The following is a 27,998-nucleotide window of genomic DNA, read 5'->3' as shown; positions in this document are numbered from 1 at the left end:
GGACTCACGGCCCGCCCCCCGTCACTACACCACACTGTCCCCGGAGAGACCGGACTCACGGCCCGCCCCCCGTCACTACACCACACTGTCCCCGGAGAGACCGGACCCACGGCCCGCCCCCCGTCACTACACCACACTGTCCCCGGAGAGACCGGACCCATGGCCCGCCCCCCGTCACTACACCACACTGTCCCCGGAGAGACCGGACCCACGGCCCGCCCCCCGTCACTACACCACACTGTCCCCGGAGAGACCGGATCCATGGCCCGCCCCCCGTCACTACACCACACTGTCCCCGGAGAGACCGGACCCACGGCCCGCCCCCCGTCACTACACCACACTGTCCCCGGAGAGACCGGACCCACGGCCCGCCCCCCGTCACTACACCACACTGTCCCCGGAGAGACCGGACCCATGGCCCGCCCCCCGTCACTACACCACACTGTCCCCGGAGAGACCGGACCCACGGCCCGCCCCCCGTCACTACACCACACTGTCCCCGGAGAGACCGGATCCATGGCCCGCCCCCCGTCACTACACCACACTGTCCCCGGAGAGACCGGACCCATGGCCCGCCCCCCATCACTACACCACACTGTCCCCGGAGAGACCGGACCCACTGCCCCCGGATAGACTGGACCCACGGCTCGCCCCCCCCCCCCCGTCACAACACCACACTGTCCCCGGAGAGACCGGACCCACTGCCCCCGGAGAGACTGGACCCACAGCTCGACCCCCTGTCACTACACCACACTGCCCCTGGAGAGACCCGGACCCACGGTCCGCCCCCTGTCACTACACCACACTACACCGCAAACCACAGACACAAGCCTGTCACGCTAAAGTTGCCTTACTCAGCTCTGTCCATGTGTTGATATGACCTGTTCGTCCATCACTTGCTTTCCAGCTGCTGTGCTGTCCAAAAAACAGAATAATAATTTAAAAAATGACAAAAAAAACAAAACAACCCAAAACAAGTTGCCAGTGCAACAATAGTCACTGTTGGTCTATATCTGTGGGAAAAAATATTGTGCTGCTTTCTGTACACTTGGCAATGTTTAAGCTGTAATTGTATTAAATATTGTTACTGGCAAAATGTTGTAAAAAATACAAAAATTGTCAATTTGACCCCGAGACACTGACGGAGTGAGACAGTGCGAGAGCCAGAGGCGTCACTACATGAACCACCAAGCTGCTAAAGCTCACATCGGTGCTACACCATCCAAAGTGAAACTGGAGGCGGATCTCCACCAGCAGCGTTTGCACTTGTGTCGAATGTTACTAATCTTTCTTTTTTGGGTTTTCCGCGACGAACGGGATCCGGATCCACGGTGTTACGTCACTGGTCCTGACGTCATGAAGCTCTGTTGTATCGTCCTTTCTACACTTCTGAATCTTTACAGAATAAACCCAATACTCACCAAGCATCGACGTCTCCTTGTTTCACTTGCAGAACACACAGGTAAACACGCTCTTGCACAAGGAAGCTGCTCAAAGTACTTTATTTGTTGTGGTTTGTTTTGACGATAATTGAACGTCACAATGTCGGCAATAATGTTTGGAAAGTCCGAGATAAACGAACGTACAGCGCCGCCTGCTGGTGACAACGCGTCTACACAAGTCACCGGTTGTGCTCGGAACTGAAGGTGGAAGTTGTTTTTTTTTGTTATATTATTAAAAAAAAAAAAATTGGCTACCATGGCATTACGTGGAATCACGCCCTGTTGTTTACCATTGTTAAATAAATATATTATCTGTTGATGTAATGTTATTAACGTTGAAATGTATGACAAACGGCCATCGGAGCATTTCTACTCAATAAAAAGGAAAGTGTTCTGAAGAAAAAGTGCCTTTATTTACAACCAACGCAGCAACGGCCCTGCCGGTGTTACGCAGTAATGTTGTGAAGCGGAGTCCAAAGGCCGAAATGGTTTATTCGGAATAACAGAGATGGCTTTTCATATGGGAGAATATGAACACCTCCAGCGCTTTCTGCAGGGCTCTCTCCGTCGACGGCGCGGCCCCAAAACAATCACGTTGAGGCGTCTCACATTTAGGGGACACGAGTGATGTTTGAAAGGTTCTGAACACAGATCAATTGAAGAAACTGAACAAGATACGATGGAGAGGCTCGGTGAGAGGCTGAAACATTGGAAAACATCACACTTGAGTCAAATTCGTGTCTGGGTTGTAGGGTTTTTTTATTTTGAAACCTACAGTGAGCATAAAAGTCAAAAACAAACCATGATCAGAGGCTATGACAAAAAGGTTGAGACAAGAAAAGGACACGGATTCCACAGCTACTTTCCTGTCATACACACATGGAGTAAAATTAAAGAGATCATTCACATTAAAAACACTCCTGTTATGCATCTCATCCTCAATCTTTATACAATTTTTAAAAAAAACTGTTCTCAAACTGTAACAGATTGGTATTTTTTATTTTTTTTTGGCAAAAATCGAAACCCCTTACACACACACACACACACACCATTCCGGGAAGAAAACATTTTCCATTGACTTATTTAAAATACCTTAAAATATCATCGTCTTCAAGTAACAGAAAATGGGAACTGGTTTCCTCTTTGAACAATAGTTAAAATAATTAAATTAAAAATTGGATGCAAGCCGGGCTACGTAAAACGATTCAGAAGATGCTGGCAACCAAGGGGGTGGAAAGATAAAGGGAAAAATAAAAAATTAGGATTGGTTCACATTTACAATAAAAATAAAAAATAAAATAAACGTCCCTGATAGAGGTTGGAAAACAACGTTCACATTCTGCTTGTTTAAGTATATATTGACATGGTTGAAGTCATTTCCGCCCGCTTGCCTGTCCAGACATCATGGTTTACATTTCACAATTCTACACAATCCAGTTTAAAATAGCCAAACATACAGCTTTCATGGTCTTGTTTTCTTTTTCTCGTTCCGGCACAGGCACGCACATACAACTACAGTTTGCATTTCCTCAAAAAGGCGCGTGGGTGTAATTAAGGAATTAATTTGATTTAACGATCTTTTCTATCAAAATATAGAATTCATTAATAATACATGGAAGGGCTAAAATACAGAATGGACAGAGAAAATGATACATTAAGCATTTTGTTTTTGCTGAATACAGTAGCTATAGGACCGGAGTTCTAGGTCCAGGTGGTTTCCAGGACTCCCCCGCAGGGAGCCGGAGGGGGGGGGGGCAGACGGGGTTCCCAAGGGCCAGAAGTTCAGTTCTGTCTACTGATCTCGGATCAGATCCGCACGCTAAGCACAAGCCCTTCCTGTTGGCCCAGTGGCCTCAAGATCCCTGCCATTCCATTTACAGCCACCAGATAATTCACTTAAGCTAAAAAAAAACAAACAAACAAAAAAAAAAAAAAAAACAATAAAAAGTTTTCCGATTAAGTAGAGAGTAGCATAGGTACAACCACGGAAATTTGGATTTAGAACTCATAGTCGGGTTCTGCCATGTCAATGGCCCAGGCAAACTTTTCGCGCTGGGTTTTGTTGTAGATCTTCTCAATGGGAACGTCCCATTTCTTACACCTGAAACAAGGCAGAAAGAGCAAAAACTTTGATGTTCTACGTCACGTGGGAGCGTTTGACTTCTTTATGGAGACAAAAACTTCTCTTAGGATGAAAAGAAATTACATGTTTATCTCTGTCAATGAAATTATACAAAGAATGTCACTCTGGAGTCCGGATATAATCACATTGCCAGAGACTTGGGGGTAAAAACAGAAAAGTATTGGGATTTTCTATTTTGGCATTTTTTATACACCATGACTATAACCATTTGTATTACTGTTGTTTTTGACTTAAGATGATTTGGCAAAGCTACCTCATCAAAATAATTGCATATGGAATTGGCCTTCATGTAATGTGGAGCTGGACTCACCAGGCTACAGAGATGCGAGGGTCCAAGTAGTTGAGCTTGGACGTTCCCAGGGCGATCTGCTTGTTTTCTTCACGATCGGTTGCCAGCACCTCCAGCTTCATTAGCTGCTCCTCTATCCTCTCAATGGCCTTCTTCTTGGTTTCCACAGTCCTGCGGCAAAGGGAAAAGCGTTGGCACATGGCACCGGGCGAGTTTCTAAAAAGCCGAGCACCAGCTGCCACGGGGTACTTACTTCTTGGACTTCTCGTCTCTCCGTACTTTTGCGTCGGCCTTGGCACTCTTCAGTTCTCTCCTGGCGTCTGAAAGTTGATCCTTCTTAGCGTCGATCTGAGACGAGGGACGGTGTATTTTTAGGCTTGGAAGTCACCGACACGCGGCACACACCTTTGGGCCGATGATACAACCTGGGTGAAGGAAGCTGCCGCTCACCTTAGTCTGGAGGTTCTGCATGGACTTCTCGAAGGTCTTGGGTGGAGCCCTCTGATGGTTACACAGGATGGCTACAGCTCTGTTGGCCCTGTTGTAGGACAGGATCTTGGCTGGAATGTTTTCATCCGCTGGGGAGGGAGCAGAAGGTTTGAGCCGTGTGCAAACACCTTCAGAGAAAAAGCTCAGCGATCGCACAGAACCGTTAGTTTCGTAGTGAACCGCATGGACGAGGCAGAGCCAGTCGCCTCCCAGGTGCATCACTTACGAGTAGTGAGCTCCTTCAGTTGCTGCTGCAGGGTGATGGAGGCGTTGTAGGTACGGAACACTTTGGCCGTCAGGCCGTCCATGAGCTCTTGGAGGTGTTTGTTCAGGATGGAGGTCTGAGTGGAACAAACAAAATCAAGATGCAGCTCCTACGCATGCGCAACACTGGACAGAGCTTTCATCAGAAGGGGGGATATGGCTGCCTGGTGCTTACATTGAGACGGTCAAACAGGTCGTCGTCTGGCTCCTTGTTCTCCATAAACAGCTGAAGGTTCTTATAAACCTGAAGAAAAACGAGACGAGGAAGCGTTCAGAAAGAGTCCAAGGCTTTGATGAGGGATTCAAAACAACGATTCACTGGTGAGCAGCGTCCTCACCCTCTTCTCCACCGGGACTTTGTTGTAGTAGCGGATGGAGTCTTTACCCAGGAAGTCAAACTCGACCACGTACTCCTGGCCGTCCTTCTCTGGGTAGAGGTTGATGTGCTCCACCCGGAGCGAGCAGCAGCCCACCGTGTCGGCGGACTCACCTTCTTCCTTCTCGTTTCCTGCTCTCAGAGCCAGCTGGTGCACAAGGGGATGACAGGTTGGAATCAAATCTGTCAGATGGACGCTCCAACACGTTCAAGGTCCTACTACACCTCCTCGTGCAGGACGGTCACTTTCTGAACACACACGAGGCCGCTACGCCACCACAATGCCCTCAGACCTCACCTTGTCAATGAAGTAGAGCGCCACGGCCCTCTGCCGGATCCTCATCTCTTTGGACTTCCAGTCCTCGTGGTACTGGTTCCTGATGCGGTCCACGCACTTCTTCAGCCTGCGGGCCGTCTCGTACTTCTGCCAATCCTTCTCTCCCTGTAGGAACAAGACAGGGCTTAAATAAAGAGGAAGATGAAAGTCCTCCCTGCGGGTGTTGATAATACAGATACATTTTTACTTTCCAAAAATTGTATTATTTCCCCAAATAACAGTAATAAATAAATAAATAAATGAATGAATGAATAGATCTCTATGTCATTGCTTTATCAATAGTATGGCATTGTGATATTGAATGGTGCCGCTACCTTGATCCTGGAGCTGGGGTTCAGCATGATGTACTTGGTGGAGCCCTGGATGTTCTCTGTCCAGGACACCAGCCAGGTGACTTTGTTGTCATGGCGGAGCTCCTTCCACTTGGTTCCAGGTGGAGGTTTAGGATGCTTGGAGTCCCTGCGTTTAATAAAAAGGAAAAATATTAAAACAACTTCCTCGCCCACTGATGCCGGGGCCCTTTTTGACGGACGGCGCTGCACTGACTTGCTGCAGTTGATGATGATGTCCTGTGGCCGGATGCGGCGCTTCAGCATGCCCATCTTGGGGTGATCTCCTCGGCCGCGGAACAGACCCGGAGGCTCGATGCGGAAGTTGGCGATGCGCTCTTTGTGGTTGTCCATGACGCAGAAGCCATATTCCTGCAGAAGGCGCTCGTTCTCTTCTTTGATTTTCTAGAAGAGACAGCGAAGATATATAGGAAATAAATAAAACACTTGGGCCTCGACGGGAGCTCGACTTGCGGCGGCGGCGCAGCTCACCAGTTTCTCTTCTTTTGTCATTGCTTTTCTGGCTTCAGACTGAGCCTTGAAGTATTCATTCATCTCATTGAAGTCACACTTCTTCAGGTCTGTAATCTTGCCCTTTTCCTCTGCAGTCATTTCCTGTTGGACCAGCAGACGACGGTGTGCTTAAAAACAGCCAATAATAATAATAATAATCTTGTAACAGTGCCTAGAAAACCTACAATATGTAAAAAAATCAAATCAACAATTCTCACCTTCTTCCAGTCTTTGAAGAAGTTTTTCCGAAAGACGTCCTTCGTAGTGTACTCATGGTCCAGCATTTTGGCAAAGAAGGTGGCCACCTCTTCAGCCTCTGGACTGAGCTTCATGTGTTTGCCTTGTGATGTTTAAAGCAGCGGTTAGCAAACACGTCACAAAGCACCGACACATCTGACTGGATCAGCAGCTATAGATGTAAAGCGAGATCGAGAATCAAATCTCACCATCGTAGTAGAACTTGACGTGGCCGGGAATGGGCTCATAAGGCGGCGCAAACACGGGGCCTTTGTGCTCGAGAAATCTCCATTTGGAGCCGTCTGTTTGGCGCTCCTCCTCCCACCTGGAAGTGGACACAGGAGGGACGGGGTCGTTACGGCTGCAGAAGGGGCCGGTTCTCACCCCAAACCGACACAACGCGCTCAGCGCCGCTCGACTGCCGGCGCGTCGCTATGATCGACCGCCAGAGACAATACAAGCACCCGACTCACCACTTCCATTTCTCCTCGGGCTCCTTCTTTGCTTTCTTTTTCCCATCTGCGACTTCTCCTTTCTTGTTTTTCGTCTTTTTGGACTTTGTGTCCTAAAAGAGGAAAGAGAAACCATGTGAGTCTTCCTTCAGCCTGCTCCCGGCAGTAAATATGTTCAGTAGCAACACGAGAGGGGGGAAAAAAATAACAAATCGAGTCGTTCCAGTGCCTTGGGCGTCCTTATCCTCAAGCTCCCCCAGAAGCAGCCAGGAGATCAGATATTGAGTTCAGCGCAGACGGCACTTTACAGTTTACTCGGCACCTTTGCTCACCTCGCCGTTGTCCTGCTTCCTTTTATTGGTCTTCTTGTCGTTTTCCGTCTTAATTTTCTTCGGCTTGAACTCAGAGCTGAAACACAAATGTTCAGCGTTACCCAAGGCCGGAGCTGTCAAATGCCTTTAAGGACCCCACCCACTACCCCACCCGCTGCATCCAGAGGCTATGGGTTTTGAAGGTTTTCTTTGGTCTCTCGGGCTATTTCAGGTACGCGTTCCCAGCGTCTCAAACACTAGACAATCTATGGAGGCTGAAGCGACTCACTCATTATAGTCGTCTCGCTCCCGCTTCAGGGAGTGTTTGGGAGAGTGGTGAAAGTCATCCTCGGGCTCAGATTTCACATGTGGAGGACTGCAGAAAAAAAAAAAGAAAGAAAACAAAACCGCTGAAATTAAGGCATCAGTGTCGCCGAAAAAGCATGCTCTGGAATCCTTAATGTAGCACACAGAATTAATGTGTCTGTGGTTGTACCTGGCGAAGCCGTTCTCTTTTTCCTTTTTGACCTTGCCGTCAAGGGACTTCTGAAACATCAAACACAACAAAAAAATAGGTCACACCAAAAATAAACCTTAAACTCTGACGAAGGGCGGATTTTTCTTAACATGGAGAACAAAACTGTCAATCATTGTTCCTATTTTGGAAATTGATTAAACATTTTTCCTTTGGTCCTGAAGCAGCAGCCAGAGCATATATAGAAACATGGATTCCACCTTGTACAGTGTGTGGTTTGATTAATGTCTTAACATTTTATTTAAACAAGATCTCCAGTAAAACGATTTTATATATCACATTGCAGTATTTTATATAGAACTTGCTGTTCCAATGTTTCTCAAAATTGTTCAGCCATTTAGTTTGTGATATTTCTAACGTAACCCTACATGTATAGGAATGGACAATAATGTGAGTGCGGTGTTCACCTCCTTCCTCTTCTCCTTGTCCTTGTGCTTGTCCTTGTGTTTGTCTGTGCTGCCATCTTTGTGCTTCATTCGCTCCTTGTCTTTGTGTTTTTTGTCAGAGGAGTCCCTATGGTCACTGAGGTTTTAGGGGGAGGACAATACGCAAATGTCATGTGGCACTCAAAATCACACGAGGCAGGAAATACTTCAAATTCATAAGACAGGGGCAAGTCTGGCAGTGTGTTGCCAGCGATGGGAACGCGGCAACGGGTTCAACATCATCACACACGTTCAGCTACAGGAAGGGAAAGTACTCGACCTGGTCCAAAAAAAAATTAAAACACGCAACCAACAAAAAATCGTCAACAAAGGTTTTACCTGCTGGCATGTTTAGACTTTTCACGTTCCTTGTCCTTTTTGTGTTTGTGTTCCTTTTCCTTGTACTTATGCTTGTGGGAATCTAAAAAATAAAGAAAGAAGGAAAAAAAACAACCTAATTCAACATTGCTATGATTTGCTTACAGGATAAAACCAGAACTACAAATCAAAACTAGGCAGTTTCCTTACAAATTGTGAAATAGTAAAAAAAAAAAAAAAAAGAGAGAGAAGAATCTGAAGGAGCACACACCTCGATGAAAATAACGCACATTTTAATTAGAAACAGATGAACCAGCAATTCAGGAAGACAGTGTTCTGCACAGCCAGTCAGACAAGATGTAGAAGACTGTTAAATGCTACTTTTAATTTATTTTTTTTTAAACACACTCCTATTTAGCAAAGATAAAAGGTGCATAAAATCATATAAAAAGTTGCAAACACACATAGAGCACAATCTGTGTCAAACAGACGGAGCATCTGTTCCGTGGTAGAACAGCGCCCCCTAGACTCAACTGGTATTGTTTGAGATGGTGATATGAAATGGTAGACAGGTTGCAACATGCAGCCAACAAGGCAAGGCAGCCTTCGCTTTGATTCATCCAAACATAAAAAGACAAAGTGAGCGTTTCAAATACAACAGTAAAACTCAAATCAACATTCCAGAGCCTCCGAACAGGACACATTCCAGTAGAGTTTCAAATTAGGAGCGTTGTCCTTGAGGAGCCGATTTGAAACAAAAATAAACACCAAGTCTGACTAATAGAAATGAGGAGTAATCCATTTGGCGATGCGGAGCACTTTGAATTTAAGCTGCCTAAATATTAACATTTTTCACGGCGCTTAAAGATCAACCTTCAGAATAAAACCACCTTTGCTTTAATGGTTGGGAGATGTGGTGACAGCAGTGTCAGTGTCTCACATGGCAGAACCAGGCGGATGTTGCTATGATATAGAACAAATGGGTAGATATCGATGAGTGTAGCGACAAAAACATAAATTAAACACCAGACCTAAATGTTCCCAGGAGCCAGCTCATAAAAATACCATTTGTCGCCTTTCACACCTGGTATGACTTGAATTCAAAACCTTTAAATGGGGTTGAATATAAAAGCTAAAACAAAGCGAGTCGTGTGGTGTTCAGTCCAGCATGATTGTGTTAAAAAAAAAAAAAAAAAAAAATGAAAGAGAAAAGTTGACATTTATAGCGGACGTTTGTCTTCATTTTAATTATAACGCCAATTGTTTGGAATACAGGAATACTGCTGAGATGTTCATTTATTTTGTGAAGTCTAAAAATGGAAATGCAGCCGATCATGTACATTCCAATGGAATCAACAGCTTGTGTTACAGTCTAATGGGGTTTGTGAGGGGACGCGGTTCACATTTTAGAAAATCTGACAATTCCAAAGGTAGCACAACAGAGTTCAGCATCAGCAGCTGCTACACAGGACAGAAAGATCCGCAAAAGCCCTGGAATACAACAATCGGGCCCCAAAAAAAAAAAACAAAAAAAAAAAAAAAAAAAAAAGCACGGCTCGGCATCAGCCATTCGACCTCCGAGTTGAGGCCGTTCCAGACGTCTCCAAGCTCAAGCACCTCAGATCCGACTACCTTTGGAGACAAACCGCTGCGTGTGAGCGGCAGATAAGAAACGTAAAAAACCATACGTCAACATACTGCACAACTTACGACGAGCAGCATTTAAAGCGACTGTGCCAGCGTGTGCTACACCATGAACCACGATATACTGTAATCCTGTATGGGCAACATCTGACAACCAACCTCCTTCCCATTTAACATCCCAAATAACTGTCACCCCTGTACGTTCATTCATCCACAACGTCATACAATTAATTTATCACCACCATTCACCACTTCACCCAAATACTGTTAGTTTACTGTTATTGACTTTTTAACTTGTTTTTACATTTTACCGCATGTTCAGTACCATCGCAGAGTCAGAGAATCCCAGTCAAATTCCTTGTACGTGTGAGGATAATAAAGCCTGATTCAGATTTATGTTTGATACACAGTTAGATCCTAAATTGCAGGATAACACCATAAATATGAGAACACAGATAGTCACTACTTTCAAAGAGAACAATATGTTCAAGGCACCTGTTCAAACTTATGGGAACGAAGCAGGACAAAGGTTTGTTAAAGGTTTTACATCCTACATTTCTACTCATATTTTAAATAGTGTTTTACACTAGTGATCTTTTATGTCTAGTGCTCTGTGTATTCGGTCCCTGTGCTTTATCAGCAGAAAGTCTCTGTTAAAGAGAGAATCTGAATATCAATGACACTAAAACAAAGGTTAAATACAAATCAATTTAAAGTAAGATACTGGTGTTTACCACCCGTTAACACAACAAAAAATAGGATTTTCAACTCTCTGTAGCCAACATATGATGACCAAACATATCTGCACTTAATGGTAAACGGTAGCTAACCGTGGCTAAAAGGAACACAACAGATAAACATAAAGATTTTCTGAGCTTTTTCGCCTCAAACCATGCTCCACGGTCTCCATCTGCACTGAGCTCCCTCAGCCGCTGGAGCCCAAAAAGAAAATGGCGCAGAGACTAAGTCCTCAAACCCCAAACCCTCACTTTCACGGAGCAAATGTGGCGATTAAAGTCGACCAAAGACACCATCCGATCAGCTTAACTCGTAATACACATCCGAATGTACGAAAATAGTTGGTCCGATGACGATAACAACTGTCCGAAATGCTTTTTCAAGAGCTGCTTTTTGAACAATAGGCGCTTGTGAGCGAGGCAGAGGACTTAGTCTCTGGACGCCATTTCTGTCCTCTGCCAAAGAACTAACGTTCAGATATGGAAACTGTGGAGACGCGTCAGTGGTTTTGAAAGGGAAGTGGCCTTTGGCTTGATTAGGCATATTGTCATGAACTTACCGTTGACCCGATAGTCGCCGTCGATCTGAAAATGTAGAAACAGATGGATGTTAGAAAGCCGGTTGACTAACTTTGAACTTGCGAATGGCAGAGGCGGTGTGCTAGCCGGCTAGTTAGCATGCTAGTTAGCCTGGTTAGCTTGCTAACGCTAGGCGCTAACGTGACTGTAACAACCGTTACCTAGAAGTAACGCTCATTTAAATACCTTTAGTCGCGGTTTAAAGTTCATGTGCTGCTACAAAAACATTCCATTGGGTTAAGTGTGGTTATATCTGTGGATACATGGTGAAAGGGAGACGACGGGTGCCAGGTCGATGTTAATTATCCTATATGAGTAGTACAAAACATGCCGAGCTAACGGGGGTTAGCGCGCTCTGCTAACGGTTAGCAACCTGTGCTAACATTGAGCCGGCTATGCTAACGGTGAGCTAACCTGCCAACCCGAGAAAATGGCATTATAGCACGCAAACCACGTCATTGAAGTGGCGTGAACCTGTTATGACATTACAGTACACGGCTGCTATTACCTGGTCATGGTTGTGTGAGGGATCCCCACTCATCTCCTATGCTTTATCGGGCCCAAACGAAAGAAAACAAAGTGAAACGTGTGGAGTTAAAGCGCCGGCGAAGGGCTGCGGGCAGAGTGAAGAAAGGGATCGTTGTGCGGCGGAACAAGTCCGGCTTCTACGTCAGTACGCATGCGCATACGGTTTGAACGCGACAGCGTTTTGGGATTTTATCAATATTATTTATTTACAACAAGGCTGAAGACTATGCGCCACACGCAATATTTCAGCATAATTATTTGAAAAATATTTATTTGGGCAGCGAATCACAAAAAAAAAAACAGTTCACCCCCGTCAACAGTGTTTGTTTCGTGGAATTAGTCACATTCCATATGAATTATGTCAAAATGATTTAATTATTCATTATTCATCCGTCACATCTCACATGACTTTAATTTGATCAATATCCACATCTCACATCACTTTAATTTGATCATTATCCACATCTAACATGACTTTAATTTGATCAATATCCACATCTCACATCACTTTAATTTGATCATTATCCACATCTATCATGACTTAAATTTGATCATTATTCACATCTAACATGACTTTAATTTGATCAATATCCACATCTCACATCACTTTAATATGATCATTATCCACATCTAACATGACTTAAATTTGATCATTATTCACATATAACATGACTTTAATTTGATCATTATTCACATCTAACATGACTTTAATTTGATCATAAATTCACATCTAACATCACTTTAATTTGATCATTATCCACCTCTAACATCACTTTAATTTAATCATTATTCACATCTAACATCACTTTAATTTGATCATTATTCACATCTAACATCACTTTACGGGCACGGCACAACCTCACCACGTAGTCTCTGCATACTAGCATGGAACGCCGTTTAAGTCAGCGTTGAATAAATAAATACATCAATGAATACATATATAAATAGATATATAGATAAATATACAAACACATAAATAAACAAATGTGAATATAAATATACAAATGAGTAAACATAGTTCAATAAATAAATGGTTTGTCATTTTAAAATTGACTTTTTTCAAAAGACAATGTTGATTAATTTCAGGGGACTTTTGTTTCATAATGCCACATTTATTCATACCAAGGGACTTTTATTTCATAATGCCATGAAATAAATAAATGTGGCAGTATGAAATAAAAGTCCTCTTCAATAAAAGTGGCGCTATGAAATAAAAGTCCCCTTAAATAAATAAATGTGGAATAATTAAATAAAAGTCCCCTCACATGAATAAAAAGTGTTTAAAAAAGCGTCCTCTTTAAAATAATAAAATACGTATTTATTTACTGAACTATATTTACTCATGTATACATTTATATATTACATTTATTTATTTGAGGATTTATTTCATAGGAATATTTATGTATGCATTTTATATTGACTTAAATGGCGTTCCATATCCAAAAGGATTCAACCCCCAACACGCTGTTGTTGAAAGTCGAGATCCGCGTGGGGATACATTTTAGTAATAAACCTAATAAACAGAGCACTGTTGCAGGTGCAAATACAATACATATAATAGACATCAATGCAAGTTACTGGCTATTGTAGTGTGTACTGATAGTCAGTTTTTATTGGTCATTTATTGCTTTCTAGTTCCTGCCACAATTCTATACTTTAATGCTTTAGTTTTTTCCACACCCTTTATCAGCCGGAATGATTCTTTCAGGTAATTCCTGTTTGGTCAACCAAAGAAGGAGTCGTCCACAAATTCAATCATTATTTTTTTGTTGGGTCAGTCAACGGAAGTACGGGTGGTGTCCAGTAGGCGGCGCTCTAGCACATGGCGTGCTGGTTGCTGTGGGGACTCATGGCTTCACGCCTAAGACGCTGATCGAGGTTCAGCCGAGTTCCGTAAACTTGTGAGGACTTTTAGCACGTGGTCTGATTTACTCTCTGCTGCCCTGAGTCTTTTGAGTCTTCCATTTCTCCATCAGGTTGCTGTTGAATTGAGCCGCAAACCGAACCTTGGGCGTGACCCCTGTATTTTTCAAGGGTTTTGTGCGAAGGCCATGTTTTCCCTCTGGGAGCCGGTGTGTGTGTGAAGGGCTATGAGGTGTGGGGCTTTTCCTTTTTCCAGTTTCACTCCATTTTGTCACCAAGTTGGTTTGAGTTCCGGAAGCCAAACACAAAACTGAACCCTGGCTGATTGGAAATCACTGACGACTGAAAAGGGGACTGTTTCTAATCCAGCATAAATTCACAATTTGGGAATATTTGGTGTTTTTAGATCTTCTCATTAACTTTTCTTATAACAATATGAAATGGCCAATGGATTGTTTTGGATTTCCAACCAGACTCACGCCATATTAACAGTGCAATCCTACAGACAGCACTTTGTTTTTAAAATAATTAGTAACCAAATAAAGAAAACAAATTAATAATAAAAAAAAAAAAAACATCAAATCAAAAATAAAAAATAAAATAGCACTACAATCCGGTAATCATACCCTGACAAGCCTAAACTTATGGAGTAATTGTGTATGCTTTACACAAATTTTGACACAACTGACCAGTTTAGTTATGGGTTTTTTTTATTATTGGGTAAAAAGGCAAGAATAATAGGATTCTGCTTTTGTCAGTGGGGGTAATATTCAATATATAAATAATCACAATATAGAAACGGAAAGGAGAGTGGTGGCATTGCTTAAGAGTGCAAATTGTTACATTTCAACAGTCCCACACCCACTTACACTTTGACTCTTAAATGACTGCCGGATACAATTATGGACTGCGTGAAACACTCTTGAGGAGAATGAAGATCAAGAACAAAATTGATTTTGGTTTATTGTAAAAAGAAAAGGTGCACTTTTCAAGTCCAGCTTATCAACATGTCGCCTTGCCGTGGGGATGCGGAGACGGAGGGTTACTGTGACACTGTTGTGGGAACGCCGTGTCCTCAGCTCACGACGGGCTCTGGTAGAAAAACATGTAGGAGTCACACAGCAGCCGGCGCACCGACTCGCCGGCCTGCGACGGGTCGGCCCGGGACAGGTCCTCCTCCGGCCGAGCCAGGAAGTCGCCCAGCTCGGGGCAGGCCCGGATCTCTGGAATGTTGTAGCCGCTCTGGTCATCACCTGAGAGGGCGTGCGGAGCCCATCGGTCAGAGATAAGAAAGTAGGCACTTGACGTCAGGGAGCGGCGCTATCTCTCACTATCAAGGCTGCTTTCACAGAAAACAAAAGTCTTGGAAAACCAGCTGACAGAACAATCCAAAACAATCCTTTGGAACTGGAATTACATATTTTAAAATAATGACATCATCATTAATGTCACAATATCCACTATCAATAAATATCTTTTTATGAAAGACAGACAGAAGGACAGACAGACATACCCGCACTTTGCAAACACTACATAAAGGGAGTTTTAAACTTATTCACGGAACATGGTAAATGTCCAGCTGATCAAACTACTCGCTGTTCAAGGAAAAAAAAAAAAAAAAGACTCCATAATTTTTTTTTTCCCCCAAATAAATAAAAAATAAACATAACCTCCATTTTCACTGACATTTTGTGATGCAAAACCCAGACTCGGTTCATGCGATGGCCACTAGGGGGTGATAAGACTGCCGGATATAATTATGGACTGCGTGAAACACTCTTGAGGAGCGTGAAGATCAAGCTGCTTACACACACATCAACTCTGGACAATGTCCGATAATCAGGTCCAAACATTGTCTGGAGTTGCCCTTTCACACATGTAGTACACAACGGGAGATTGTCCGTGTCAGAGGCATTCACATGTACTGGAAATACTCAGTTTGGTGTAGACGAGTGGTGGAGCCTGGGTAGAACCTGATACAATGACGCATGACGCTGCCGAGTTTACAGCACACCCAAGATGGCGGATGAAGCTACAAGCTCATCAGTAATTGTGACTTTTTTTTTTTTGCATTGATACTCCATGTATTTGGACGCATTCCACAATATAAATGCAAGAGTGGAAAGGAAAATAATGTATGCACGAAGATGCCACCGGAGATGTGCCAGTCGCATGATGGAGACATCAGCAACATGTGACACACCCAATCACTCGCTGTGAATTCTCCAGACAATCACCTGCTCTGTTCACACATACCACTCAATCGCTTGTACAAGGGTGCTAGCTGGGTAAAGTCTGTTTAATGTCCGATCCAACGGATTCTGACATTTGCGTTCACACATACAGCTCCTCCGGGTAATGGCCAGATAATTTCAGGGTTGCAGTGCATGCGTGAAAGCAGCATCAGTAGTTAAGAAATTACAGATTCTGATTTAGGTGAAGAGAAAACATGATCTTACCACATCGGTCTGCCATGCTGTCAAAGAAAAGCCAGGAGCGGGGGTTGGGGCCATATTTGACGAAGGACACGTAGTGGCTGGTCTGAATGCACAGCACGGCGAACAGCTCCATCATGTGTCTGGTCGCAGGTTGATCGGTCGGCACCGCCACTGGCGCCGCCAAAGCCAGGGGGCAGTGGCTCTGCCGTGACGGGTGGGTGTGCACCTTTTCAGAAGGGATAAGAGAAGTTTACAGTCGAGGTAGATATTTGAAAAAAATATTTCATTCGACACTGTATAATGACCCTTTCCTGCATTTGGATAGAACAGGCCTATTCAACAAACTACCCCATTATTTGGCTAGTAAACACAGGGATGAAAGAGGGAGGGAGAGAGATGAAAATCTATATTGAAAAGGTTGCCAAAATAAAAAAAAATGTAATTGTTCATTGTGTGATTAATGTGAGAAATACAAATAAACTGCTATACAGCAGCAGCATAAAAATATGACAATATCCAAAAATACATATTGAAACCTTTTTGCTGTTTGTGTGTGTGTGTGTGCACCCCCTGTATTTACTTGCTATTTGTATATATCTGATAATTTCGTTTTTGACACTTTATTCCATTTTAGAGTCTTTTTTTTTTCAGACTGTTAAGCTTTTTTAATGCAAATTTGTTGCAATGCAACAAACCTTTTACATATACTAGAAATAATTCCTAGTATATGTAAATGTACCTGGTGGAATAAACAAATTCAGATTTTCTTTTGCGCCGTTTTACAAGCATAGCTACAGTTAAAAAAGAAAAAAAATATATATACATTTTATTTTGTAGGAGCCTTAACTGGTAAACCATCCGTAAATCTGAATCAGAATGTAGGCGACTAAGCCTCGGGAAGGACCACGCTGTCTACCTGTGTGTTGCAGACGGTGCAGTACTGTTTTATTCTCCCCGGCTGGAGTTTGGAGTCTGTCAGACACTGGAGACACTCGTGCTCGGCCAGACGCCCACAGATAAAGCATTCCCTGCGAGCTGCGGAGGAATGGGTGATGCAACAAGTGTCAAGAAACCAAAACAACAACTCACGAGGCAAAAGAATGTTTGAACGCAGTACGGACTGTGGTTTCTCACAGTTGTGTAGGAGATCGGTGATGTCCAGTTCCGTGGAGGGAACGATGTGGGGGAACATCTTGTACTTCTTCCCAAACCTGGGCATCTGCACTATCAGACAGAACGGGATCTGCGGCCCATCATGCAGGCATTACAGGTCTTAACTAACCGTACAGGAATGCACATAAAGTGTATTTCTCGGCTCTACTTTTTCATAAGGCAGCAACTCTGCAGAAAAACAACGCCCACCTCTTCCAACTTGAGGTCGCATGACAGGAAAGAGGTTTCCAGCAGCTGCTGTACGGTCGGCACCTTCCCCACCTGCTCCTTCTCTAGAATGATCTGGAAGGTGTAGGCCCCCTGACACGTCTCCCGCCGGGATCTGCGAGAAATGGCCGATCGGTAACTCAACGTTACAGTGTAAACGGGACAGACAAGCCTCGATGCCGCTTGGGGTTAGAGTCCTGACCTGAGTTGGAGCAGCGGCTCGTCACAGACCCTCTGCAGCAGGGCTGTGATGAACTCCTCAGGGTCTGGTCAAGGAGCAAAGGGAAGAAGAAAAAAAAAAAAAAAAAAAAAAACACCCAAAAATGTTTTTTATTTTATTTTTTTTTAAATATACATTAGATTTCTGGCAATCAATGTTCGGTTTTCTTTCAGGGGTATTTTGAGACAACCATACAGTCCTTGCTTAAATGGATGGAAACATTTCCCCCAACTTTTAGCCACCCAGTTAAAGGCCTTATGTATTGTTTCACAATAGAAAGAACACAAAAAGCCATGTGGCAGCTTGTGCTGACCTGACTCGAGGAAATGGACGCCTGCAAGATTTTAACCTCTATGAATCGACCCCACCCCGCCCCCCATCCCTATCTATTTATTTATTTATTTTCACTTTATATTCATTCTTGTTTAGATACTCGCTATAAGCTAAAGGTGTAGCAATGGTGCAATGGGGGTGGGTGCTGTTGGAGGATGAGTGTGGGTGGGTGGATTGTAAAATTGTGTTATCATTTGTGTGCACCAACCTCACCAAGTCACTTTCTTGTATGTGCAAATATACTTGGCAAAATAAAATAATTCTGATACCATTTGAAAAACATTTAAATAATGAAAAATTTAAAATAAAAAAAAATGTAGATCTCAAACGTGCCATTTTTGTATTCATTATGCAGCTACCGCAACTAAAACAAGCTGGTGCTGTCCTTACCTTTTTCCTCCTTCAGAAAAGTACTGCAGCCAAGCTGTTTACGTAGATTCATCACACTCTCAGCGGGCACAAACCCTTGTCTGAGGGGGGAACAACAGCTATTAGTGAACGAGAAAATGCACTGTCAGGAACCAAATCCTGTGAACTACCCAATAAGTAAGATGCCATAAAGCCATAAATGCCATAAAATTCCTCTGCAAACTCTATGATGGACAATCCTCAGCCTTGAGGATAACGTGTTTACCTGCGTAAACGGTTGACAATTTCCTTCCTCAAAATTCGAGTTATGGGTTGCTCCACCTCAGCTGGCTTGTGGCAAATACCATCCAGGGTCATGGACGAGCAGAACAGACTAATGAAAGAGAGAGAGATCAGCTGTTATCGCTTTATCGAGCTGTCGTCAGACATAACCAGTTTTGTTGTCTGACATAACACCCCCTCCCTACAGACACACACATGACACACGTGACCCGAGCGTACTTGACATCAGTCCTGGAACAGGAGTATCGCATTCCCCCTCCGAGGCAAGACGACTAGTTCTACCTGAAGAGTGTGGCGTCGAGGTAGCAGGAGTTGAAGTGACCCTGGATCCCCCGCATTCTGCCCACCAGCAACGACGGGGCCTGGGATTCAGGGACGGGCAGAAAATCCTCTTCAGACTCCTCAAACGTGGGAGCTAAAAAAAAAGCCCAAAAACAACGCATCATTGCAACGCACCCAGCGATTATGCACAATAAGTAGCTGAATTGTCACTACTACCTGGCCTGATTTAGCCGTTGCGCGTGCACACACACACACACACACACACACACACACACACACACACACACACACACACACACACACACACACACACACACACACACACACACACACACACACACACACACACACACACACACACACACTTGTTTCTAGGGAATGTTAGGCTGTGACTATGACATACAGTTGGTTTAATACTGTATACCTATGTATAAAAATGCACTGATTATTAGTGGCCTTGAACAAAAGCATCTGACAATGACATGATGTAATGTAATGTATGTGTGACCTGGGGGCAGGTCCGGGGGTCTGAGAGCGTCCTTTCCGGGGCAGGAGCAGAGGAACCTCTGGTCGGGGCTGCACTTCGTCACAGGCACAAACAAAGCCCTGCCAGCTTTGCAGGTGAAATACCTCTGTCCTGCATGGCTGCCGTCAGAGCAGCCCCTGACTTCATATTCCTGGTTTGAAAAAAGGAGAGAGATGGACGGGGGGGGTTGGTGAAGGTACACCTCAAGGGATTCCAAACCCACAGAAGTGTCTCCCAGCCAATCACCAGTTCGATTCCAGCCCAGTCGCATGGATTCCCCGCGAGGAGCCCCATCCAGCGGATGACCCCGTAGACGGTGACCCCCGTGTTCGACGTCACCTCCACCATGGAACCCAAATCTAAAGGCGGGCAGGCGTTAGCCGAGCCGCAGTCTGGAGTGATGAGCCCAGCGGGGGCAGGGGTGGGGTCGGCGCGGGTGGTCTTGGTCGCCGGCCTGCCGGGGCTCATGTTCGGCAAGGAGCTGATGCGAGTCACCGCCTTCCTATTGAGACCTAGGGAGGCAGCGACATGGGATGGTTTGGGAAGTCAAATGAAACATTTTGCGCGCACACACACACACACACACACACACACACACACACACACACACACACACACACACACACACACACACACACACACACACACACACACACACACACACACACACACACACACACACACACACACACACACACACACACAGCGTGCCATCAGATTGAACTCCAGTTGATCCGTGTCACTGGATGATGGAGCTGGTACACGAGCATGCAAACACAAAGCGACAAACCATGTGATTGGCCTATGGCTCTACATTCCTGAGCGCCAGGGGCCGGTTTTTCCAGTTCAGCCCACAAGCGCTTAATCTGTTGCTCTGCAGGAGCCACATGTGCTTGATGAAAATCTGGAGTCCTTAAGCATTTGCTGCTGGTAGAGAACGTAAAGCCTGGTCCCAAAAGGAGGCGGTGCAGAATTTTTGAACCCAACGCTGCCGTTACACATTAAAATGATTTAAAAGGGCATTTAACCAATACCACAGAGGAGCTGAGACTTGTGTATTTTGATTTTGATTTTCAGTGTCCTTCTATGAACTTCTATTTCAGCGTTTTGTACTGACCCCCGGGTTGGCTGCCTCTCCAATGAGGCCCAAACGGGATGGCGTAAGCGGGGACCACCTGAATGATATCGGCTGCGCTGAACAGGGGCAGAGAAGTCAACTTCTTTGACGACAAACTCGGTTCAGAGTCCTTAAAGATGAAAAAAAAAAAAAAAAAGAAACAAAAACAATTATATATATTTCTTTCCAATATTTATTTGCTGTGAGATACATGGATCCTTTCCTCAAAATAACGTGAATCAGTTTTTCATGTTGTATCTGTTATACCTAGGACAGGAGTAGGCTAACTGGTGAGAAACTTGAATATTTTTTAATAAAGCCAGCGGGAACATCCTTTGGAATGCGGTTTTCACATTTTCGAATAGTCTGTCACGGCCATTTACACTTCAAGCCAATGATGTATCAGATTTTAAAATATTATTTTTATTTATCCATTGCCGATTTGGAACAGGTGAGCATTAGAATTTCCTGCCTTCTTACACAACCTCACCTCACCAGCCCTCTGGTCATCAGTCTCTTTGCAGCCCCACCCAAAAAGAAAATACCGGACACAGTTTTTACTCACTATTGAGATTTACTCCCTTCTTCCTTTCCTCATATCTCAATTATGAGTTTTAAAAATAACTTTGCTTGCTTTTTAACACTTTTACTTGCCATTGTAGGCTACTAACTTGTGCCTGTTCTGTTACAAACCTTGAGCCACCCCTACCTATGAAACGTGCGATAGGAATACAGTTATAGACAGGAATACAGGAGTACCATCACCATCATCATCATCATCTACTTACAACAAACTCCACCTCAAAGCCGAGCATCTGCAGGCTTTCCTGGTTCTGCTTCCTCCCGATCTGCATCAAGTTCTTCACCAGCACTGGCAGGTGGCCCTTCTTGTATTTCACCACCATCAGGTCGTCCTGCGCCAGCTCGCAGATGGCGGAGAACAGCTGAGGGTTGCAGAGCAGGTCCAGGCGTTTGCTGGACGGGGAGACGAAGAGCAGGAGCTGGGCCTGATGGCGCGTCAGGGGGTAGGTGTCCTCCCTCCTCACCATCCCCCCACTCTTGGGGCCGCCGGCGTTGGTGGTTCCGCTGCCCCCGTACAGCAGTCCCATCAACTCTCCTTGCTGGGTCTCGCTCTCCACCCGGCCGATGCATCCTCTGGAGAAACCCTTCCTCGTTTTCCCCCGGGTGACGATGAAAAACTTGTCCATTCCGATGGCTTTGGTCTCCATTGGACTCCGTGGCACGACAGCCTATCAATTACAACGGGATATACAGAGTAGGAGACCTAAAGAAAAAGTATTACAGGGGTATCATTTTATTGTGCTCTGTTTAATTAAGACACATTTTAATTTTGGGTCGACTACTAATACCAAGTTGTCTACTTATTATAAGTTTATGGCAAAGCCCCATTGGAAGTCTGAGCTCTGGCTGATGCCCCATTGCCCCCCACTCAGAAAAGTACTCAATACTTTATCTGCCTACTAACTCACAAGCATTTGCGAGTTGGTAGGAGTTGAGTAAATATTCTTTGTGCAAAAGAAATATACAAAAAATAATAATAATGAAATATAATAATTTTGTACTGCAACTCCTTCCAGGACCACTAGAGCGCAGGGGGTCCCAGTTTTGGAACCTGCCAAATGAGGCAATTTAACATAAGGAAACAAAACAAAAAAAAACAAAAAACCCTCTAGAGTTAGGAAAGTAACATAAATAACATTTAACAAACACTTATGAAACCGTTTAAAGAAATAAAAACACAGAGCATGAAAACTCCTACTCAGCGCATATTGTACCCACTCAGTTCACCCTTGGCTTCAGATTCAAGATGTTTATTCATCACTCACACTCTCTCTCTCACTCTCCCTATCACACACACACACACACACACACACACACACACACACACACACACACACACACACACACACACACACACACACACTAAGTAACTGAGCTGTCACTACTTTCTACCTGGACGGCTTTAGCCACTGTGCGTGGAAAGGGTGATACTCACAGTGTGTTTGGTCGTGGTGGCAGCTCCAAGGTGCGAGACGAGGAAGTGGAAACACAGCTGATATAGAAAGGCTGTGACGTCACCGCCCCTCCGCGCACTGCTCTGGTAGAAAGGAAGCTTCCGACCAGGTCCTCAGCGACTGGCAATGAACTTTAAATGACCCACGTACTTTGCTTGTATTTGCTTAAAAAAAAAAAAATACAAAAAACGTATTATTATTATTTACCCTTAAAAATTTGTAAAATATGTGTGTAAACTCATAATTAACTAATAAACGAATAGCTCTAGTTTATTTTAAGATTTTTTTTTTTTTAGAATGAGCAAACGCTTTATTCTAGAATACAACGTTTCCTAAATACAGTGTTCAGATCTCTGGTGACAATTCAAATTTTCTTATATAACTATTTAAGACACGTTTTGTCCGCGCGAAAGTTCTCTGGTGTTACTTAGAGCAAGGGTTCTCAAACGGTGATCGGAAGCCCCTAGCGGTCTCTCTCTCTCTCTCACCCTATTCTACATGGTTTTGCAACACATCCACATTCCTAATATACACATACTCCGGCCCCGTTGCTCCGAGAAGCGCCTGAATTCTCCGTGGCGTGGATTTAAGAAGGTGCTGGACACGCTCCTTAGAGTCTGCGCCACGATGACGTCACGGCGTCGCACAGTTGCTGCAGATGTGTCAGCTGCACATTCATCCCGTTCCACCACACCCCGAAGGTGCTCGATCGGACTCAGCTCTGGGGACTGTAGGCCAGTGGGTTTTCAATGACGTTATTGTCGTGAGGGAGGAAGCAGCATGAGGTGACGTGGCTTCATGACATGGTGCGTCATCCTACTGGAAGTCGCGTTCAAAGATGGTAGACTGGCCCTGAAGGCATGCACAGAGAGAGAGGGAGAGGGGGAGGGAGAGGGGGAGAGAGAGATAGAGAGAGAGAGAGAGAGAGAGAGAGAGAGAGAGATATGGTATACAATACTCAGGCAGGCTGTGGCATTTAAACAATGCCCAGTTGGTACTAAGGGGCAGAGTGTGTGCAAAGAAAACACTCACCACAACATTACACCAGCATCACCACCACCCTCTACAATATAAGACAGAAGGGATTCATGTGCTTTACGATCCAACCATCTGCACATCGCGGCAGAAGCCAAGATTCGTCGGAGCAGGCAATGTTTTTCGCCCAATCTTTCACTATCTAGTTTTGGTGACCCTGTGCCCGCTCTAGCCTCCCGAACCCCAAAAGGTCCCACCCTATTACCTCAAAAAAACTGACAAAGGTGGTGTTGAATGGTAGGGCAGTGTCCTCTGACCTGCAGTCAACTTTTTTATGATGTCCCCGCTCCCCACGTGTCGAGAGTCAAACTTGTCAATCCTGAAAAGGTTCAGTATAGGAAGAAAATGTTTACATAATCATCAAATGTTACCAATATATTAACTGGCGAGAGTGCCCTCTGTTGGACAATGGCTGTAAATTTAACAAAAACGAACAAAAATAACAGAACTTTCACATAAACATGCTAGGAAAATGTATGATTGTTGCCCAATTATGTGATGAGAGAATCAGGTACTCCCGGGGCCTTAATTAAATCTCTGTTCCTCTGTATTCCCCGGACCACAGAGAGCACCGTTAGCCTTTGGACACTGTGGCCCTTTTCACATAGACGCTGCGCAGCCTTGTCTGGGAAGTGAAACATGTAGAGAGACAAGACGTTACTCATATGAAGAAATAAAAATGGTACAGTGATAATTTAATGGTTCCGATTTAAGAGGGTTAGGGTTTTTTAAATTTCCTGTCCATAAGCAGGCGATTTGGTTGGATCTGGGGATGTAGTCTGCCCAGAGATGGGCTGCCGAGATGGGCTTCCATTCAAACCTTGAGCAAATAAAATGACGGGTGAGAAAAAAAAATACATTGGTTTTCATATTAATATTTTACGATTGCCTTTTCAAGTACGTGCTGGCAAAAACACAAGTCCTGCAACTGAATTGACCATAGCAATTAACAAAAAACAAACAAACTGTGAACATCTGAATTGCTTAGAGCCACATAGGGCCCGCATTTAGGCCAAGGTGGCACCACTATTGTGGGCATGAGAGATGACAGAGGCCTATTGCCTAGCTGGATTCTGGAAGCAGTTGCCTTAAAATAAATAAATCATTTAAATGCATCACAAAGTATGTGACTAAATCACAGCCATGGCTCAATGGTCATGGCATAAAAACCAGCTAGTAGCTTCAGACTTCCCTGGCATGCGAATGCAATCTAAGGGATGTCTGAGGGCTATTCCAGATGAAGTTAAGGTCATGTGGCTAATTGGCTTGAGTTTGAACTACAGAGGTCAAGTACTTGGTGGGAAAGGAGTGGTTTCTGAGTGCTGCTCGGCCAGGAGTAGCCAAGCATGTGGCTGTTGAGGAGAACGCCGGAAGGTGTAATGACTCTACACTACACTTCCAATCGGCCTGCTCAAGGAGCTGCAAGATCATGACCAATCAAGTGCGAGAAAAGAAAATAAACAACATCTAAATAGTGTGAAGGTCCATAATGTCAACCGACCAGTCTTTAAAGCACCATGCCACTGCCACAATGAGGTTGTCTGATCCCATTACTAGCTCCTTCTCAGAATGACACCAGGAAGGAAGGTGCGATTGGGTGTCCGGAGACAGCAGGAGAGGAAGAAGGGTAGGAGAGTAGAGTTGAGAGTAGGAACTTTGAATGTTGGCACTATGAAGGGTAAAGAGAGAGAGAGCTGGCTGACATGATTGTGAGAAGGAAGGTAGATGTACTATGTGTACAAGGGACCAGGTGGAAGGGGAGTAAGGCCAGGCGTATCGGACCCGGGTACAAACTGTTCTACCATGGAAAAGATGGCAGGAGAAATGGGGTAGGGATAGTCTTGAAGGAAAAATATGTCAAGAGTGTTTTGGAGGTGACAAGAGTGTCAGACAGAGTGATAAGCATGTAGCTTGAAATTGATGGGGTGATAATGAATGTGGTCAGTGCATATGCTCCCCAAGTTGGGTGTGAGATGGAAGAAAAAGAAGAATTCTTTAATGAGTTGGATGTAGTGGTGGAGAGCATCCCCAAGGGAGAGAGAGGAGGCATTAGAGCAGATCTCAATGGACATGTTGGTGGAGAGAAGGTGATGGGTAGGTATGGTGTCAAGGAGAGGAATGTGGAAGTTCAGATGGTGGTGGATTTCGCCAAAAGGATGGAATTTGCTGTTGTGAATATGTATTTCAAGAAGAGGGAGGAAGACAGGATGACATACAAGAGTGGAGGAGGGTGCACACAGGTGGCCTACATCTTATGCAGGAGGTGCAACCTGAAAGAGATTGGTGACTGCAAAGTGGTGGTAGGGGAGTGTGTTGCTAGGCAGCATCGGATGGTGGTCTGTAGGATGACTCTGGAGGCCAAGAAGAGGAAGAGAGTGAAAGAAGAGCTAAAGATAAAACGGTGGAAGTTGAAAAAGGAGGAGTGTTGGCATGCATTAGAGAGAAGAGGAATGAAAGTCAGCGGGAGTAAGACAAAATACATGTGCCTGAATGGGAGGGAGCGCGGTGAAAAGGTGAGAATGCAAGGAGTGGAGGTGGAGAAGGCGGATAAGTTGAAGTACTTGGGATCGACCATCCAAAGCAGCGGAGAGTGCGGGAGAGAGGTGAAGAAGAGAGTACAGGCAGGGTGGGGTGGGTGGAGGAGAGTGTCCGGAGTGATCTGTGACAGAAGGGTCCCAGAATAGTGAAGGGTCAGGTCGACAGGACGGTAGTGAGACCAGCTATGTTGTACAATTTAGAGGTGGTGGCACTGACAAAAAGGCAGGTGGCTGAACTGGAGGTGGCAGAGTTGAGGATGTTGAGATTTTCATTGGGAGTGACAAGGATGGACAGGATTAAGAATGAGTACATTAGAGGGACAGCTCAGGTTGGACAGTTTGGTGGAAAAGTGAGAGAGGCCAGATTGAGATGGTTTGGACACGTGTGTAGGAGAGATGAGAGTTACATTGGCAGAAGGATTCTGAGGGTGGAGCTGCCAGGCAAGAGGAAAAGAGAAAGGCCAAAGAGAAGGTTTATGGATGTGGTGAGGGAGGACATGCAGGCGGTTGGTGTAAGGGAGGAAGATGCACAGAACAAAAGGTATTGGAGGCAGATGATCGACTGTGGCGACCACTAACGGGAGCAGCCGAAAACAGAAGAAGGTTGTGATTGTCCGGCAAAAAGGTATCCCTGAATTGCCTGGTATGTTCTCATCTTGCACTTTAGACATGGCCTCAGCTGTGGGATGAGACAGGTCAGTCAAATTGCCACAACAAAAAAAAAACAGAGCAAAGCGTTAGATTGTGAAGTGGAAGTGGGACACACAGTAAAGCAGCCTGACTCACCCAGACTGCGAGACTTGTCGAAGCCATCTCTGGCCACAGCGGCCGCTCCGGTCAACAAATCCTCCCATGACATTCTGGTGTAAATCAGTCTTGTAAACAAAAGTTCAAGAAAGTCCGCAACCTTGAATTTCAAACTTCCATATTTGCTTCATTACCTCCCATATAGACTATGAGCTTGGTGTAACCCTCTCAGCATGCGTGGCACCCCTACTTGCACACCTGGCTGATGGATGAAGACGCAAAAATGGCATTTGTAAACAATATAAATAGCAATATATGTAAATATATATGTTGTCTTTTGAGACTTGATTTCACCTCTATATCAGACGTATTTCGAAACATCCTCTCTCATGACAAAGGGTGCAGTTTCCTGAAAATTAATCACCCTGGTTTCATTCTTGCAGACGTCATGGACCATCATCACGCTGACCCTGTGTAAACAACAGAATAACACAGTCATTGAGCGCCGTCTGTCATCTAATATCACTGTATGCAATAGTCTGAAAAAGAAAAAGAAAGCCAGAACAACTTTATTATACATACGCACCGATTCCTGAGATCTGCGGATGCACGACACCCAGATAGAGGGCAGCAACGATGGCGGCGTCTACGCTCGCACCCCGCCCCGAAACGCCTTCTGACCGAGCTCAGTGCAGCGCTCATGGTCTGACACCACCACGCCCTTTTCGAAGACATGAAAAGCCGTCGTAATGGAGGATGACAAGGTGACTACCATAGAACAGGGGTTCCGCTTCCATTAGGAAAGCATTGTCTAGAGCATACCAGACATTCGAGAAAATGTACAGTATCGGAGCAACGGTAACACCCACTGCCCAGGTGACAGGT

At 44.7% G+C, this 27,998-nt stretch overlaps 2 protein-coding genes across 2 annotated transcripts; both read right to left on the bottom strand.

Annotated features, from left to right (window-relative positions):
• Positions 1–2,184: 2,184 nt before the first annotated feature.
• top1a (DNA topoisomerase Ia) lies at positions 2,185–12,038 on the bottom strand. Its single transcript, XM_080001256.1, has 21 exons — positions 11,929–12,038; positions 11,402–11,426; positions 8,482–8,563; positions 8,125–8,239; positions 7,679–7,728; positions 7,472–7,558; positions 7,204–7,279; positions 6,893–6,984; positions 6,629–6,744; positions 6,401–6,522; positions 6,162–6,284; positions 5,887–6,074; positions 5,655–5,799; positions 5,302–5,445; positions 4,966–5,151; positions 4,803–4,871; positions 4,590–4,704; positions 4,325–4,452; positions 4,128–4,222; positions 3,896–4,045; positions 2,185–3,543 (listed from the first exon to the last, which is right to left on the bottom strand). Exons 1-21 carry the CDS (start codon positions 11,959–11,961, stop codon positions 3,441–3,443), a joined length of 2,244 nt encoding a protein of 747 aa, XP_079857382.1. The 5' UTR covers positions 11,962–12,038; the 3' UTR covers positions 2,185–3,440.
• Positions 12,039–14,630: 2,592 nt separating this feature from the next.
• On the bottom strand, positions 14,631–19,989 carry cyld2 (cylindromatosis (turban tumor syndrome) 2; the record flags this gene model as incomplete). Its single annotated transcript, XM_080000436.1, has 11 exons — positions 14,631–15,064; positions 16,271–16,475; positions 17,166–17,284; positions 17,384–17,492; positions 17,612–17,744; positions 17,832–17,895; positions 18,573–18,652; positions 18,817–18,924; positions 19,116–19,248; positions 19,624–19,792; positions 19,888–19,989. 11 exons carry the CDS (start codon positions 19,987–19,989, stop codon positions 14,892–14,894), a joined length of 1,395 nt encoding a protein of 464 aa, XP_079856562.1. The 3' UTR covers positions 14,631–14,891.
• Positions 19,990–27,998: the final 8,009 nt, after the last annotated feature.

The sequence above is a fragment of the Zeus faber genome, assembly GCF_960531495.2.
Source record: "Zeus faber genome assembly, chromosome: 5".
Lineage (NCBI taxonomy): Eukaryota > Metazoa > Chordata > Actinopteri > Zeiformes > Zeidae > Zeus > Zeus faber.
The sequence above is the reverse complement of the archived record's forward strand: the minus strand, read 5'-3'. Positions and strand labels throughout refer to the sequence as shown.

Excerpts from the sequence above, each read along its gene's own strand:
- top1a (XM_080001256.1), bottom strand. The coding sequence starts at position 11,961 with ATGAGTGGGGATCCCTCACACAACCATGACCAG. Across the intron at positions 7,559-7,678 it reads AAAGAGAACGGCTTCGCCAG|TCCTCCACATGTGAAATCTG; the intron begins GTACAACCACAG and ends TTTTTTCTGCAG. Across the intron at positions 4,223-4,324 it reads TGCAGAACCTCCAGACTAAG|ATCGACGCTAAGAAGGATCA; the intron begins GTGAGCGGCAGC and ends CCCTCGTCTCAG.